The sequence below is a fragment of the Antrostomus carolinensis genome, unplaced genomic scaffold, assembly GCF_000700745.2.
Source record: "Antrostomus carolinensis isolate BGI_N321 unplaced genomic scaffold, ASM70074v2 scaffold4549, whole genome shotgun sequence".
In the NCBI taxonomy this organism is placed as follows: domain Eukaryota; kingdom Metazoa; phylum Chordata; class Aves; order Caprimulgiformes; family Caprimulgidae; genus Antrostomus; species Antrostomus carolinensis.
Genome location: NW_010340503.1, coordinates 31,742 through 46,415, shown reverse-complemented (window position 1 = coordinate 46,415; position 14,674 = coordinate 31,742). Strand labels below are relative to the sequence as shown.

At 36.7% G+C, this 14,674-nt stretch overlaps 1 protein-coding gene across 1 annotated transcript in view; it reads left to right on the top strand.

Annotated features, from left to right (window-relative positions):
* LOC104531302 (RAC-gamma serine/threonine-protein kinase) overlaps positions 1-14,674 on the top strand; it is a 57,609-nt gene that overhangs the window by 17,512 nt on the left and 25,423 nt on the right. The window contains exon 3 of the mRNA XM_010176154.2: positions 3,750-3,875. Coding sequence (XP_010174456.2) covers positions 3,750-3,875 — 126 coding nt within the window. The remainder of the gene's footprint in view (positions 1-3,749; positions 3,876-14,674) is intronic.

The window sequence follows — 14,674 nt, the reverse complement described above, 5'->3', positions numbered from 1 at the left end:
CAGCAGGAAGCAGGGTACAAACCTGATTAACTCTCTATGGCAGATCCACTGCTTTTTTAAGTGCTGCAGCTCCATTTCATTAAATTGTCAGGATATATTGTGGTTTGGTTAGCCTGCCTGGACTTCTCCTTTCTTGTGGAAATTCTTTTCACTTGAATTAATGAATTTCAGATGTGTGTTTCCTGTTGTTTGCTTGTGTTGAGGTATTTGATAACCATAAACTCCAAATATCTTTAAAGTAATGTTGCTCATACTGTAAAATAGACTTTTTTTTTTTTTTAAATATTTTTTTTATGTGGGGCTGGTAAGTTAGAAGACGTGGAAGTGTTTTATCTTTTCAAATACTCTGATGTGTTTTAGTATTTTCTGTATGGAGGATTTATCTTTCAAAGCAGTTCAGTAAGCATATGTCTATTAAGAAGTATGAACTAAAATGTTTTTCTATCTTTAAGCAGATTATGTAGAAGGAATGCAGTTACAAGAGAGCACCTAGAGTGCATCTTGAGAGCCATTAAACCACTTGAGCAGCTAAGTGAACTGTTCACTGATACCACTGTTTACTTTAGTCTTCAAAAGTGATCACCCATTTGTTAATTAAATTATAAAATAAATAAAGGACAGATGATAAATATTCGTGTACAGGCCTTGAAGAGGATTTAGAATATTGGTCATTTCAGGACAAAACTAGGGGTCTTTATATGTGTGTGTTTGTATAGCCGTCTTGAAAAAGTAGTCTGACCATGGTTTGTGTTGGGGAACCGTTTAGGAGGAACATTCTTCAAAGAAATATGTCTATGAAAGAAATACATGGATCCTTATGAAGCCATAGTGTTTTGCAATTGCTTTTAAATTACATGTCCTGTGTCTGACCATAGTTTGCAGGTTGAAGACAGAGATACAACTGTACTCATGGATAAACTGGTACTCATACATTATTCAGTATTTGTATCTTCGTCTTGTTAGCTTTTGCCCAAAGTTCTCCTCTCTTCAGAGGAGCTTGGAAGTGCTAGTCATGCTCTTTTAATGGCTTTTCTCCAGGCAGAACATCAGCTGCATAACTCAGTAGATGATAAAAAATCTGTTTCGTTTTCTGATTAAGAGACTCTGAGTACCTGGTAGAAGCCAAATGCAATCTAAAGTGTTGTCCTAAGAGGAGAAGAGGGAGTAAGTGGTAAGTGAAGTGTGCACCCTGTCTCTAAGGGCACCTGCTAGAATGGTCTCCTTTACTGCAGGTTTAGTTCTGGAAAGTGTGTATGTAAGTAAGCGAAGGCTTCTGTTCTTTCCTGAAGTGACTGATGAGTATACTTACCCTATCAGCTCTGATTCTTATATCTCCTTGTCCAGTTTATTCCTTACGGAAAGGAAGACTCTTTGAAAGCCGAACCACTGGATGGCTGACCCCTTTTAGGCATGTTTGTATTCTCTCCATGCTGTTCTTGAACTCTGCAGTTGTTTTAGGTGCCTGCCTTCCATTTACCGCACCTTCTAGATAAGACTAAAAGATCTTGACACATTTTAAACCTAGTAACAGGCACTTTCTCCTGTAACAATCACTTACTGTTACAACTAAATAAGATATAATCTATTAGAATTGTACCAAAGATTCTTTTTATGGTCTTTTTAACTTCAAGAAAGTAACTAGGATGTTAAGATTTTTACAATTTGTACTGGATGATCTGATATGTAAGGTTTCATTTTGCCTTCAGCATTTGAGTCCATGCAGATTTCAGCAAATTTGTCCCAAGGCATATTTTAAACATTCTTAAAATATGAGTCATAGCTTTATTTAGGCCTATAATTATTTTGTTTTCAAGTATTCAGCAAACTTAATTCATGAAATGTCTTTACCTTTTCATGTAATGATAATATAGTTTTTCACTGTTGTTGCTATTTAAGTTACACATTTGTTTTGCCATACTGCACTTGTATTCCTTCTCCAGTTTACAAATATCTTATACTTGTTGTTGGGAGGGGTGTTTGTGTGTTATTGTTTGCTTTTATGTTATTTGGGATTTTCCATTGAGAAGTCAGTTCAGACTGGCAGTGTCAGTAGGGATGTTCCCAGCTGAACTAGCACCGGAAATCTGAGGTGGAAAGCTCTGAGTCAGTGCAAATGTAACTAGTGCTATATCTGCTCTGTTAATTTTGTGGTGAAATTAAGTAACAACTTTACTTTTTCAGTTTTCTTTCTACGTACATGAAAACTTCTAGATAACAAAATCAAGCAGGTACCCTGCTATCTAGAAGCAGGACTAAACAGGAAGAGTTTTGCTATGAAGGGCCAGGAAACATAAGTCAATACAAATAGCCTGGTATTAGTTTTTCTCACTTTTTCCTCTTCTCCATCTCCTACTCTGTACCCTGCTTCTCTGCTTAAATACATGTTGAAAATAGGAAATGTTAATGGCTGCGGTTAGATTCTTAAGCCACGGGCATCATCAGAATCCTTACAAGTTGTGATCAAGTTCAGCAAGGCCGTATTAACAATTCCCTTGTTGAACTTCAGTGGCAATTAGTTGATTGCTGTGATGGAAAGGTGAAGATGTGATTAATGAATTTTTAGATTAGCCTTTAATGGAGTAATCTCTGTGTCAGATGGATGTAAACTTCTTCTTGACCTTTGAGTTGTCTAAAAGCTATGTAGCTACAGTTAACAGGATGCTCAGGTGGGGAATGTCAGTGAAGGGCTGGGCTTTGCCCAGGACCAGTGCAGCCCCTGGACTGATCAGTTCTGAGCATTTTGCAAACAGTAAATGGTGAGAAGTCCTAAGCACGGCTGGAAATTCTTTGTTGTTACATACGCTTTTTTTCTTAAAATGCTCACATGTATAATGATGAAACAGTGACTTATTTGAAGTCTTAGTAAGTTCTTGTACATACGTTATTTACTTTGCAGAGTTGATAGAAATCAAAGATGAGGAAGTTTGGCCAGATCTAAACTCACCTCTACCTCACTGAGTAATTGCACTTTAAAAATGAAACTGTTGCTGAGATTTTGGTGTGGCATTGTAAAGTATAATGCTATTAAAGAGACTTTCCACACTTAAATAGCAAAAAAGTGGCATTAATTAAGCTATCGTTTCTTTACTGACATGTTCTGTATGTTTCTGGTTCTGAATAAGTCTTAGCTAGCAGAATCTTCTACTCAGACTGGGGTAGGGGGAAGGTGGAGGTGGTGGATTTATTGGTGGACTTACCTCTTAAAAGGTAATTGGCTTCTACTTTTTCTTTTTTTATTCCTTTTGCTTTCAGATATATTTGTTAAGTATGTTTTGTGTTGGTTCTCCCATTACCCATACCTTCCTCTGTTTGCTTCTGTTTTGAGGCAATTAATGGCTTTTGCTTTGGCTCAGTGAGATAAATGTTCTACCTTGTAGTAGTTTAGGTTTCATTTTGTTATTAAAAGTCAAACTGTAGTGCCTATTTTTGCCTGCAGAAAATTTCAAACTATTTATAGGTATAGAGATGTAGGATTTTGAAGAGTATACTGTGAGAAAGTTTAGAATTATAGAACATTACTATACAGTACTTGTAGTTTTTTATTCCAGAGGCATCATTGTGTAGTCCAGGCTTACCATTGCAATTCCATTTTCTCTTTTTTTTTGAAGTGAGTTAAGGTTTTCTCTGTGAAGAAAATGTCTGACAAGGTTTTGGTATAGTTAATGTTAGACACTGATAATATGTTATGTTTTTTAATTTCTAAGGTTTTTTTCTACAGTACTAATGAACATTATTTTTTTCTCCTTTAGGAGAATATATAAAAAACTGGCGGCCAAGATATTTCCTGCTAAAGACAGATGGCTCTTTCATAGGCTATAAGGAGAAGCCCCAGGATGTGGATCTGCCATATCCACTCAACAACTTTTCAGTGGCAAGTACGTATTTCCAGTATTTATTATTCTCTCAGCATATTGACAAAATATCTGCTACATATTGCTTCATGTGTAGTTCAGAATTTGTTGATCACAATAAAAGTTTGATGTGTGTCAGACTAGTGAACCACTAATCTTATGTCCAGTTCTACAAGATATCTTTACAAGAACATTGAAGATCTTACCATGGGTTCTTTGTTTGAATATTTTTTGAAGTCTAAGTTCTCATTTTTGTGTCTGTGTGTTTGAAGTATATGTAACTAACAATAACACTTGACAAATGATTGTTGTAAGAAGAAATTTTCTGGAAAGGTTACCTTTATTCAGGTCATTGACCTCTTTTCTCTTTTTTAGTAGTATCTCCAAATTCACTTGAAAACTCAAATTAATTAAAAAATTACCTGGATTGTCAAATGACACAAAATCATGCTAAATTATTTTTCTCTTGGATAATCAGGTAATCAGCTTTTCAGCCTGGTTAATCAGTAATTTCAGGAAATCAGACAATTTGCATGTATTAGCAAAGCTACAAAGTGGGTATCTGTTTGATAAAGTGAAGACATTTTGATTTCTTGTTTTCCAAGAATGTTTCTAAAAGACAAATCTGTAGTTATTTTGATTATCTGGCAAAGTGAGATTGGTAGAAGAGTATTTCTGAACAGAATTTGAGGAGCAAAACTAAGGTGGCAAGATATCTCCCTGAGTATGAGTTGTGGATATATAAGTAGAAACTTTCAAATGAACACTAGAAAAATTCTTTCCAAATTGTATTGGTGTACTGCAGTACAATAAACGGCAGTGTTTAGTTTTAAAGAGGAGTAAAGGGTTCCCTTCATCTGCATTGTTGAAGATGGAACAAATGCTACTGAGACTGAATTTGCCCATTTTCTTCATAAAAATGTTCTTGAGATTGACTCAGCCTTTGTATATGAAGTAATTTGGGTATTTTATTTGGTAAGAAAAATATTCTTGTGCTCCAAGCCCTTGTCTTGTCCCACAACTAGAAGAGGAAGACTTTGCATATTCTGATTGTGACAGAAGTCTTACAAATGATACTGAGCGTGCAGGGCTTCTAATAATATTAGAGGCTCATTTTGCCTTGTTGCTCTTTGGCATAAAAAGCAGTGATGCCTTTAAGTTGTTCATATGAGTAGGAATTGACTAGATCAAAGGCTGTTATTCCCTAGTTGTTGCTCTGAGTATCCTATCCTACTCATTTATAGTAGTTAGTAGTTTCTGAGATACTTTTTCTCCAATGTGCAGCAGAAAGAATGTTTGAAGAGCTACAGTAGGGTTTTTTGTCACTATTACATATATAGTCTTCCTTTGCTGCAGCAACTAGAAGGATGATCCAAACCATAGTTCTGCTAAGTGAAGAAATGCATAATTAGCAATTAATTCCAGTGTGTTGGTACTGGTATGGGGGTTTTTTTGTTGTTGTTTTTTTTCTTTGTTTGTTTTAATGTGCAGAAGTCATCTTAGTAATTCGCATATTAGAATGCTGCCCCTGAACTTTGCCTTGATGGAAACTGGAAGATTTCATATTGTTTTTCAAAATGGAACCATCACCACCATTACCTCTCTCTTCCCCTTAGGCAATTTAAGCTAAAGGAGGGCATGCAATATTAGAAGAAATAGAGTTTCAGAAAAAAAAAAACAAACCCAAACCCACCCACAAAAAAAAAGACACACAACCAAAAAAATCTTCTGCAACTAGCAAGCCCCATAGGTTTGAATCTTAGGCAATTTAAGCTAAAGGAGGGCATGCAATATTAGAAGAAATAGAGTTTCAGTAAGCAAGATGAGGTTTTCTGCTTTCTGTCAGGAAAAGGAGTAATTTAATAAGAAATGATTGCTGATCAGTGCAAGAATAGGGAGATTTTTCACTCATGAAAAGAATCCCATAAAATTAAATGAAGTACCTATGTAGAATTCACAGAATGAAAAGCAAAACAGCATGGTATTACACTCTAAATTGCAAGTTTTTCATCAGCTATTTTATCTGTCTGAATAAGAGATTATCACTAGGGCAAACAAACTAACAAAATCACTATATGAATGAATCAGATCTCATGGGCAGTACCTGGTAAATGTCAAGAACTGGTCTCATGGCCTCTGATCCAAGAGCTCTTGAGCTGCTGCGGTAGGTTTGTGGCCACAAGCACTGCAACATATTTTTCCTGTAATAGTGAAGTACGTTTCTCATAAATTACTAGCCAGGCAGATGGAGTGTGAGATCACTGTTAATACCATCTTGATTAGGTTGGCAGGGACTTAAAGATATGTCTTTACAGTCCTATCTTCATGTAATCTTTGTAGCTATCTGTAAAGTGAGAGTGTGGTCTCAGTCTACTTTTTGCTCTCCAAATGATAGACATCTTTGGCTCTTGCTTACAGCTTGTTATTTAAGCAGAAAAGGCCAAGGCTGTGGTGTTATTTTCATAGTACTGTTGGAGTTGAACACTGGAAAGTTTGCACAGTTCTGCTGTGTATGATACTTGCTCTGCATTTGAGAAGTTTCGTATCCAGCTCTGTCAAACTAGTTACTTCCATCATATGGATATTTTCCCACCAGTGTTTTCTGCCTTCCACCCCTGCAACACCAGCTTTACTTTTGCAAAAGGCTCTTGCCCAAGCATAATATAATTTTCCCTAGAGTGGCTCCCTGATTTCTTCCAAGATAATTTTAAAGTCCCACACCTGATCATCACTCTCTCCCTGGTCTTGTGTCGTCCACATACTCTGTTGGGAATAACAGAAAGGCCAGAGAGAATACATAATGCTAACGGTGCTTCCAGTGCTAAATATGTCTTTGTTAATAAAGCCTTTCTCATCGGATGGTGTTTTGTCATAAGATGGAGTGTTCAGAGGCCATCCCTTTTCCTTTGGGTGATCTGGGAGGAAATGTGGGGGGAAGGCATTGAGAAGCAGGTGTGTAAACAGGTTTCTGGAGAGAGAGAGTCTGAGGCAGTGCAGACATGCTTCAGCAAAACGCAATGGAACCCCATGGGCCTGAGACAGAGGCGAGTAATCTCTCTTCCTTGGAGCATAAGTGTGTTCCTGAAGGCAAAACACAGTTGACTGAAGGGTGCAACAGAGCGGGGCTGGATGGAGCTGAGCCCCAGGGAAGGATACAGGACTGGCCTCTCAGTGTCCTGGACAGGGGCTTCACTTTGCCTCCCCGTGGCCGCTGCTCTCCCACCACGTGTGAAAGGCGGCGATGAGCACCCCGCTCTGCATCTGTGAAACTGCTGCAAGGTTGCAGGGGTGAAGAGGTCAGCCAGATCTGGTGACACTGGGTAGTGTGTAGGAATCACTGTGGTTTCTCTCCTGTGGAGCCAGCTCATTTTACACCAAATAGAGCCTTCTTTTTTTAACATGGGAGTTGAGAGAGCTGTGTGTTTGAAGTATGCTTTTGGTTCCTTCGTGCTCATGCCGTGACACTTAGATGCTGTGCTGTGGTATCTAATCATATGCTTAAAAGATAAATGAAGGCAATGTAATTACATTGGTGGGAAATTCATTGTGGAAACTTAAAACTGCTTGATACTGGTTTTCAGAGGTAAATTCAGAAATGTGAGCTTACTTGAATTTGCTGGTTCAAAATCAGTTCAGCTCTTTTCAGGTAGAGACAAGCAGTGGCAAGTAATCAAGCTATTGTAGCTTAAAGAGCTACTCTTGATTGACTGACTCATGGTAACTGAGTGGGTGTGCATTCCTAGCCCACTTCAACTGCAGAATAAAATATGTTAATGTAAATTGCTTTTGCTTAGGCATTTATGCAGTCAGAACCAGTTTAAAAATAATTTGGATTCGATTGGTATAACTTCTTTGTACGGGCAGAGGTCTGGAAAAAATGTCCTGGCTTTTAAAACTCCATTGTGCTTCTTTGGAACAAAACTAGTACTCTGGGTGACAGGGTCTATACACTCAGTGACCCCCCCCAAAAAAACCAACACAGCCTCACAATGCTGTTTTTAACTGGTCCAGTGTTGTGTAAGTACAATCAACACTACTTTGTGTAAACCACTTTGGTCTTTGGTCATCATCATCATCATCATCATTATTAGGGAAAGCAGAGTGGGGAAGAATTCTTCAGTTCTACTTAAGGAGCATTTGTGGTTTTACTGATAAAAAATACTTCTCACAGATGCAATGAGTATGTAGGTAATCACATAGCACATTTGGGATGAGGTATCTCTAAGAATTGGCCTTTTGCCTTCATTTTGATCTTTACGTGGGGAATAATTGGGAAGAGCTGTATCCCTTCACAACAGCCTTTGAGCTTTGGCCAAAAATGATGTCACCTTGAATTTCTTTCTTATCTTAAAAGATAGCGCTTTCTAAGCACTCTGTGGTACAGCTACTCCTTTTCTTGTCTTTGAAATGAAAAAGCAAATTTTAGTTCTTGTGAGAAGGTAACCTTTTATTTTTTTTTTCTCTGCAAAAATGGTTATAGCTGAATCTTGGCTATTCTAAATGGAGAAACTATGCTACTTTTTCCTAATCTTAATCTTTCAGTGGGCCAGAGACAAGGTTTTGTTATTTTGGGGATTTTAAAATCTTCAAAACATGAAAATTTAAAGGTTTCAGGGGAATGATGTTAGGGCTATAACGAATTCTGAAGACACTCTCTAAAGTAATGGGTAGGAAAATATATATGTATGTTTTAAGTGAAATTAAATTATGCATCAAAATACTTTGGCATTAAACATGACCTTGTGTGCAACTCCACAATTAGCTTTTCAATGAGATTTAAATTTAAAATCCCAGTTTTTTTAAATTGTCATAATACTGGATGACATGAACCCAGAGATAAGCATGTAACTGGAGATATATATAATTACAGTTTAGATTTCATTCCAAAATAATAATGGTGCAATTGAATAAATAATATTCATTCAACACTGAAAATACTTGTGGGGAGAAAAAGGCAATGTATGTGAAATGTACTGCATATGCAAATACATCTATGGAAATTCAAACTCAAATCTAATGTGTAGAACCAATATTACTGTGTTGGATGGGGAGATGTTTAGCTTTCTGGAAAACTGGACCAGTAATTTTCTTGGGGAGGCTTTCATATTACTTTATGAATGGTTTCTAGTTGGTATAGCTGGTATTCTATCATTTGACTTAGAAGTTTGAATTCAGTTGTTGGCTTGGGTCATGAATGAAAATGAGTTCCTTGGTCTCATCCTTCCGTTTTAGTGGGCAGTGCTTTCTTGGACACCAGTATAGCATACTGTAATTTCCAGTTATCTCTAAATAGAGCCTAGTATGAGCATAGCAGCTCAAAATTGATACCCAGGTCTGAGCATTTTTATGCTGTTGTGATACACCCAGTTGTGTAAATAAAATCAGAGTGTTTGCATCGGAGACAGAGAAGGATGTATGATTTTACTGTCTTCTGTGAAAGCAAACTAAACCCCAGGCAAAACCCAACAATAACATGCAGAATTCTCCTATTTTCATTCTCCCTCTTTCCATGAAGGGGCAAATGGCAGACTAGTTGTAACGGCAGAAAGACATGGATGCTACTTCAGTACTTTTTGGAGTATTGGAAATAAAGGACTTTCCAGCATGAAGTGCCTCAAGGATGATCTTTTTCTGCCTCAAGGAATATAATTAAGTACTTGTGTTTATTATGCAGTCATATATATTGTTGTGTCATTAAAGCACATATAAGTACATGTCATGAGCCAAGCCCCACAGAAGTGGTATTTCTACCCATACAGAACAAAAAGTCAGTCCCTGCTCCAAAATACTAAAATTCCAAATATAAAAGAAGGGACAGCAGATGGATGCAAACAGATGGGGGGAGCATGAGAAAACAATGAGACAGTATTAGCCTGTAGTACAGGCAGTGGTCTCAGCACATCAACAACTAATCCATTGTCAAGGTTAGATTTTTACTCTCTTCTCCCTTCTTTTCTCTCATTCTCCTTCTCTCCTTCCTGTTTTTTAAGGCATGGTGAAGGAGAGTTTTAAGGAGGATTTAAAAGAGAAACAATATGGCAAACAGAGGGAAATTAAAAATGTTTTTGAGAAATGGTGCTGAAATTGGAACAGTAGAAGGATGAGTGGCATTTTGATATTGAATAAAGAGTGATACCGATGATGAGGGTAGGCTGTGGAGACAGACTGTGTTGAAAAACTCCCTATATTTGATGGGATAGAGCTGGGTAAGAAATGAGGAATGCAAAGAAACGAGTGATATGATCAAAGGGACAATGGAGAAAAATTATTCAGCAGTTTGGGGGATGACATTTTTAGGGGAAAACTGCATCTGTTAAGACCAAAGAAGGGATATTAAATTGTTCACATAAATCTCGATATGACCCAGTTTATTTTTAGGATCACTCTACCCATAGATAAAATACAGTGAGAAAGGACAGAACCTTTTGGAAAGGCTCAGAAAAGTAGGTAAAAAGTGGGACAATCGAGAGAGGACCAAACTAAGGGGGGGTGTGTGTGGGTGTGTGTATATACATATATTTGTATATATATGTAGAAGCCATGGTTTTTCCAATGTATATAAGCAAAAGCATGTGTATCTGTCTCGATATTATGAAAATGGTGTATTAGTTCTACTACTTGTCTAACAAAACAAGTCATCAAAGAAAAGTGTGGATTTGGAGTGCGGAGTAGCAGTAGTGGAAAAAGGCATTTGTGAGCAGTGTGTTCATTAAATTTTGACATGAGAAAGAAAAAAAAATGGGAGTAGCAACTGAATAGGCAAAGGTTGGGACAAAAGTGTTTATCTTGTGAAAAAAAGACCAAGAGAAGAATAAGAAATCAAGATTAAATTGTAATGCAAATAGATAGATACAGATATCTGTATATAGATAGCACACTGTATGTATTTAAAAAAAAAAAATGGGAGTAGCAACTGAATAGGCAAATGTTGGGACAAAAGTGTTTATCTTGTATGTATTTAAAAGGGTATATACTCTGAACAATGGAAGCAGTGGTTCTATACTATTTCTTTTATATCGTATGATAATCACAGGAAGTTGTCTTTTGTGCTAAAACTCAGCCTGTATTAGAAATAATTTCTCAAATATGCAACCTTCTGTTCACTTTTTAGTGCAGTTTTTTATGGCTGCTTGTATGTTTAGTATTCTTGTCTAGCCATATCAACAAATTGTGCTGAAGCTGAAAGCTTCCATATATGAAATAATAAAATAGTATTAGCATTCTTTCTATTTTTTTATGCTGAGTGTATTTAGGAAAAGAACACTGGTGGTTATATGGTTAAAGTTATAGAATTCAAACTTTAAACTTTTTAATAAAATCTGAACAGATGATCTGTGCTTTTTTTTTCTTTCTTTTTTTTTTTTTTTTGGAACTGGCAGGTTTCAGGCCCTCTAATTGGCTTCCCAGCTTTGCAGAGTAATTACAGCTTCAAGCAAACTTTGTCATCTGTGGTTCAGAATGGTGTAAAGTAAACAGAACGTTTTGAAATACAGTTTGTAGTCAGAGTTGCTCAGGAGAGTTTAACTAGCATAACTACTTAAATTTTAGATAGTAGCAGTTATTTGGAAAAGATAGTCTAACATTTCAGAATTGTCAGATTGTTTGTGGATATGGAGACAAAAGTTAACCTCTAGTATGTACCTGACTTTTTTGTTGTTTTTGTTTTTAAAAGAGAAGTTAAATACTTGAGAAACATCCATTGCATTTCTTTATACTGGTTTTATTTCATTTTTTCCATTTTCAGTATAGATCCAAAAATGGCCAAACAAGTGCTACAGACTTGCTGGAACAGAGTTGCCGGTTTTTGTTACTGATTTTGTGTTTTACTGCTTCAAACAAGTGATCTCCCCCAAGGTTTTTCATCCTCTCTAATATTAAAGGGGAAAATTCTCATGACCAATGTTTAATCCCAGCGAGACAGAAAGATTTAGGATTAAAGTGTGTAATTCCAAGTTGTAGATGGCTAGCATACAAGAACACAAAGTTGAGTCTGTCTGTTTACTGGCTTACTCATCTCTTTGAATGATAATTTAGACTTCCAACTGTTTTAAGTTGAGATGCAGCCCTTTAATTACATATGTTTATGTATAGTAGCAAACTTGAAGACATTATGGTAGATTGTTCTCTACTCTTGGTAATGACCCAACTATCACTCGAGCTTTTGGAGCCAGCTCTCAGTAGCCAGTTTCACTCATTCTTCTGTGCTTTTGTAGTTTCCAAAGTATTATCTCTGCCTAAAACTACTACAGTTTTTCCAGTAATTAGTAGAAAAATATTTTGGTAATTAGCAGTAACTGTGTATTAGAGTACTTATTAATCTTAGTAGATTTTTTTTTCCTAGCTGTAGGTGAAAGACGTTCGCAAACAAGTTTTTATTCATGTTGCAATCATGACAGGAATGTTGTTTATCCCATACATTTGTATACAGCAGCACATGAAGCATGTGGGTGCACTAAATATCAGCAGACTTCAGTTACTTCTATGTACTTGAGAAGGATGGGTAGCACACCACTTCTAGAAATACACTGGTCCTCCACTTCTTTCTGAAACTCTTTTTGCTCCAGAAGGGAAGGATATGAACATACTCAATTTTGATCTTCCATGAGGAAATTAGATCTTTAGCTACTTTTAACAGAAGATTAAAAAAGCTCATTAAGTTTTGCTAGATTTTATTTTTCAATACCATCCTTCAGTGATAGTGAAATGGCATTTTTGTTTTTTTGTATTTTCAGTGCCATTTTTAATTGCTAAGGTATTTTTTGTTTCCTTTAATTAATTTAGTTAATAATCTGTAAGGAAAACTCAGAGAGTAAATGCAGTAGTTACAGAGTTTAGTATATGCATCTGTATGTTTTGTTCTTGTTAATAATGCACATCATCACTTTGAGGACTGGCTGAAAATATTAACATAGTACCAATAATACATCTACATATTAGATACCTATTTACATGATGTACATACTAATATATATAATTTTATTTATTTTAGTATATATAGTATACTATATATATAGGTAAAGACTATATTATAGATAGCATTTGGACATAGGCAGGCTTAATTCTTTTCCTTCCAATTTTTGCGTGCCTAAGTTGGCAAACATGTTGCCATTTTAATGTATGTATTTCTGTGTGTATTTGCAATCAGAAAATGAATGGTGAAATTAAAAATCTTCGTCTCTGTTACAGGCACTGGAGAGGATGTGCTTTTTAATTGGTACATACTTTTCTGCAGGTTTGACTCTGTACCTGTTTGCCTTCCGATTGTCCTAACAGTCACCTCACTTCTCTGTCCCTGGCAGCTTCTTTTGCCTTCCTTCTCCTAAAGTAGCTACTCTAGTTTAGCTATACTTTAGCTATCCCTCAAGTTTTTCTTTCTCACACAGGTTCCAGCCTTTTTCCTGTCCCATTTCCACTCTTCTCCTTTACTCCCTGGTCTTTTGTTCCAGACATCTCTTCTGTAAATAGCTTGCTGTATGCCATCTCTCTGTACTGGATTTTGCCTCAGTGAGGTAGTTTCTTTTTCATATTGCGTGAGGAATAGGATGAGGCATTATGAATATAGGAGAAAGAGCTTTCCATTTAGGAGATGTAGAGGCAGGAGATAGCTGTAGCCTCTGGATTATACTCAATGCATAGGTTTTCAATGATTTTATGGTTTAGTAATTGTTATTGTAATTTTTTACCCTCCTCTCACTGCGCTCTTATCCCTCCCACATGTAGTGTGGCCAGATGCCTTACATTTTCACAGGAATACTAAAAGGATATCAAAGGTCTTGGTTTGCCAAGTTTTAAGTCTCGTCTCCAAAAAGTAGTGTTTTCCAGCAGTGTGCAGCTTTAGGCAGACACCCAACAAAGAAAATTTCAGCCTACATGATTGAAGTGTGATAGGATTAAAGATGAGAGGATGGTTTTGTCAGGAGTAAGATGAGATAATCTTAGAGCAGACAATGCTTCTGGTTTCTTCTGTTATGAGGGTATCCTGACACATTCCTTCAAGCTACAGCTGAGGAAGTTAAGAAAACAAGTAACTTGTTAACCCTACTCTCACTGTCATCATGATCATAGCTTGGACTTCAACCATATCTCTGAAGATGGGGGTTTCTTTGACCTCATGAATAATATTTGCACCCAGCTACAAGCCTGGTTAAGTATCCTAAGCAGCTCTACTTCATTATGCTTCCCAAGTTCCCGTCATCTGCTCCAGTCCTTGTTTCTCTTTGAGCTTTTGTGTTAAATTCCCACTTCCTATGTCCATCCTGCCATAGCTCTTTCCTCTAAATATTGAGGATGGCTCTCATCCCATCCAAGACCTAGCTGAGTTTATAAAAGCAGTGAGGTTGGGTTACTGTTTCTCTTTTGAATGGCCACAGTGTATGCAGATTTGTGAAATGTAATATCATCTCCTTGACCAGTGAGTAGTCTGACTTAAGTAATAATTTATAGGTGTATGGTGAATATATAGGTTTGTGCATCAAGGAATACACTCCTGTGTAATGCAATATTTACTTTCTTCCTCTTCCATTTTTTTATATGTGAGTCTGTCAAGCTTCTGAGGTATTCTGCTAAGGTGCAAAAAGAATCCTATCAACAGACATACCCACTTCCACTCTTCTTTGCTTTTTCAAATAAAAAAATTGCAGTATGCATACAAATTCTTAAATCAAGGTGTCCTCACAAAGACCCCGCTAATATCAGTTCTTTCACGACTGTGTTAAGGATGGTCCAGTATAAGTAAGTCTGCTGATACTTTCTATGGCTTTATATCACGGAGACAGAGGCCATTTCTTAGATAATTGTGTCCCAGATCGTTTAGATATTCAGGC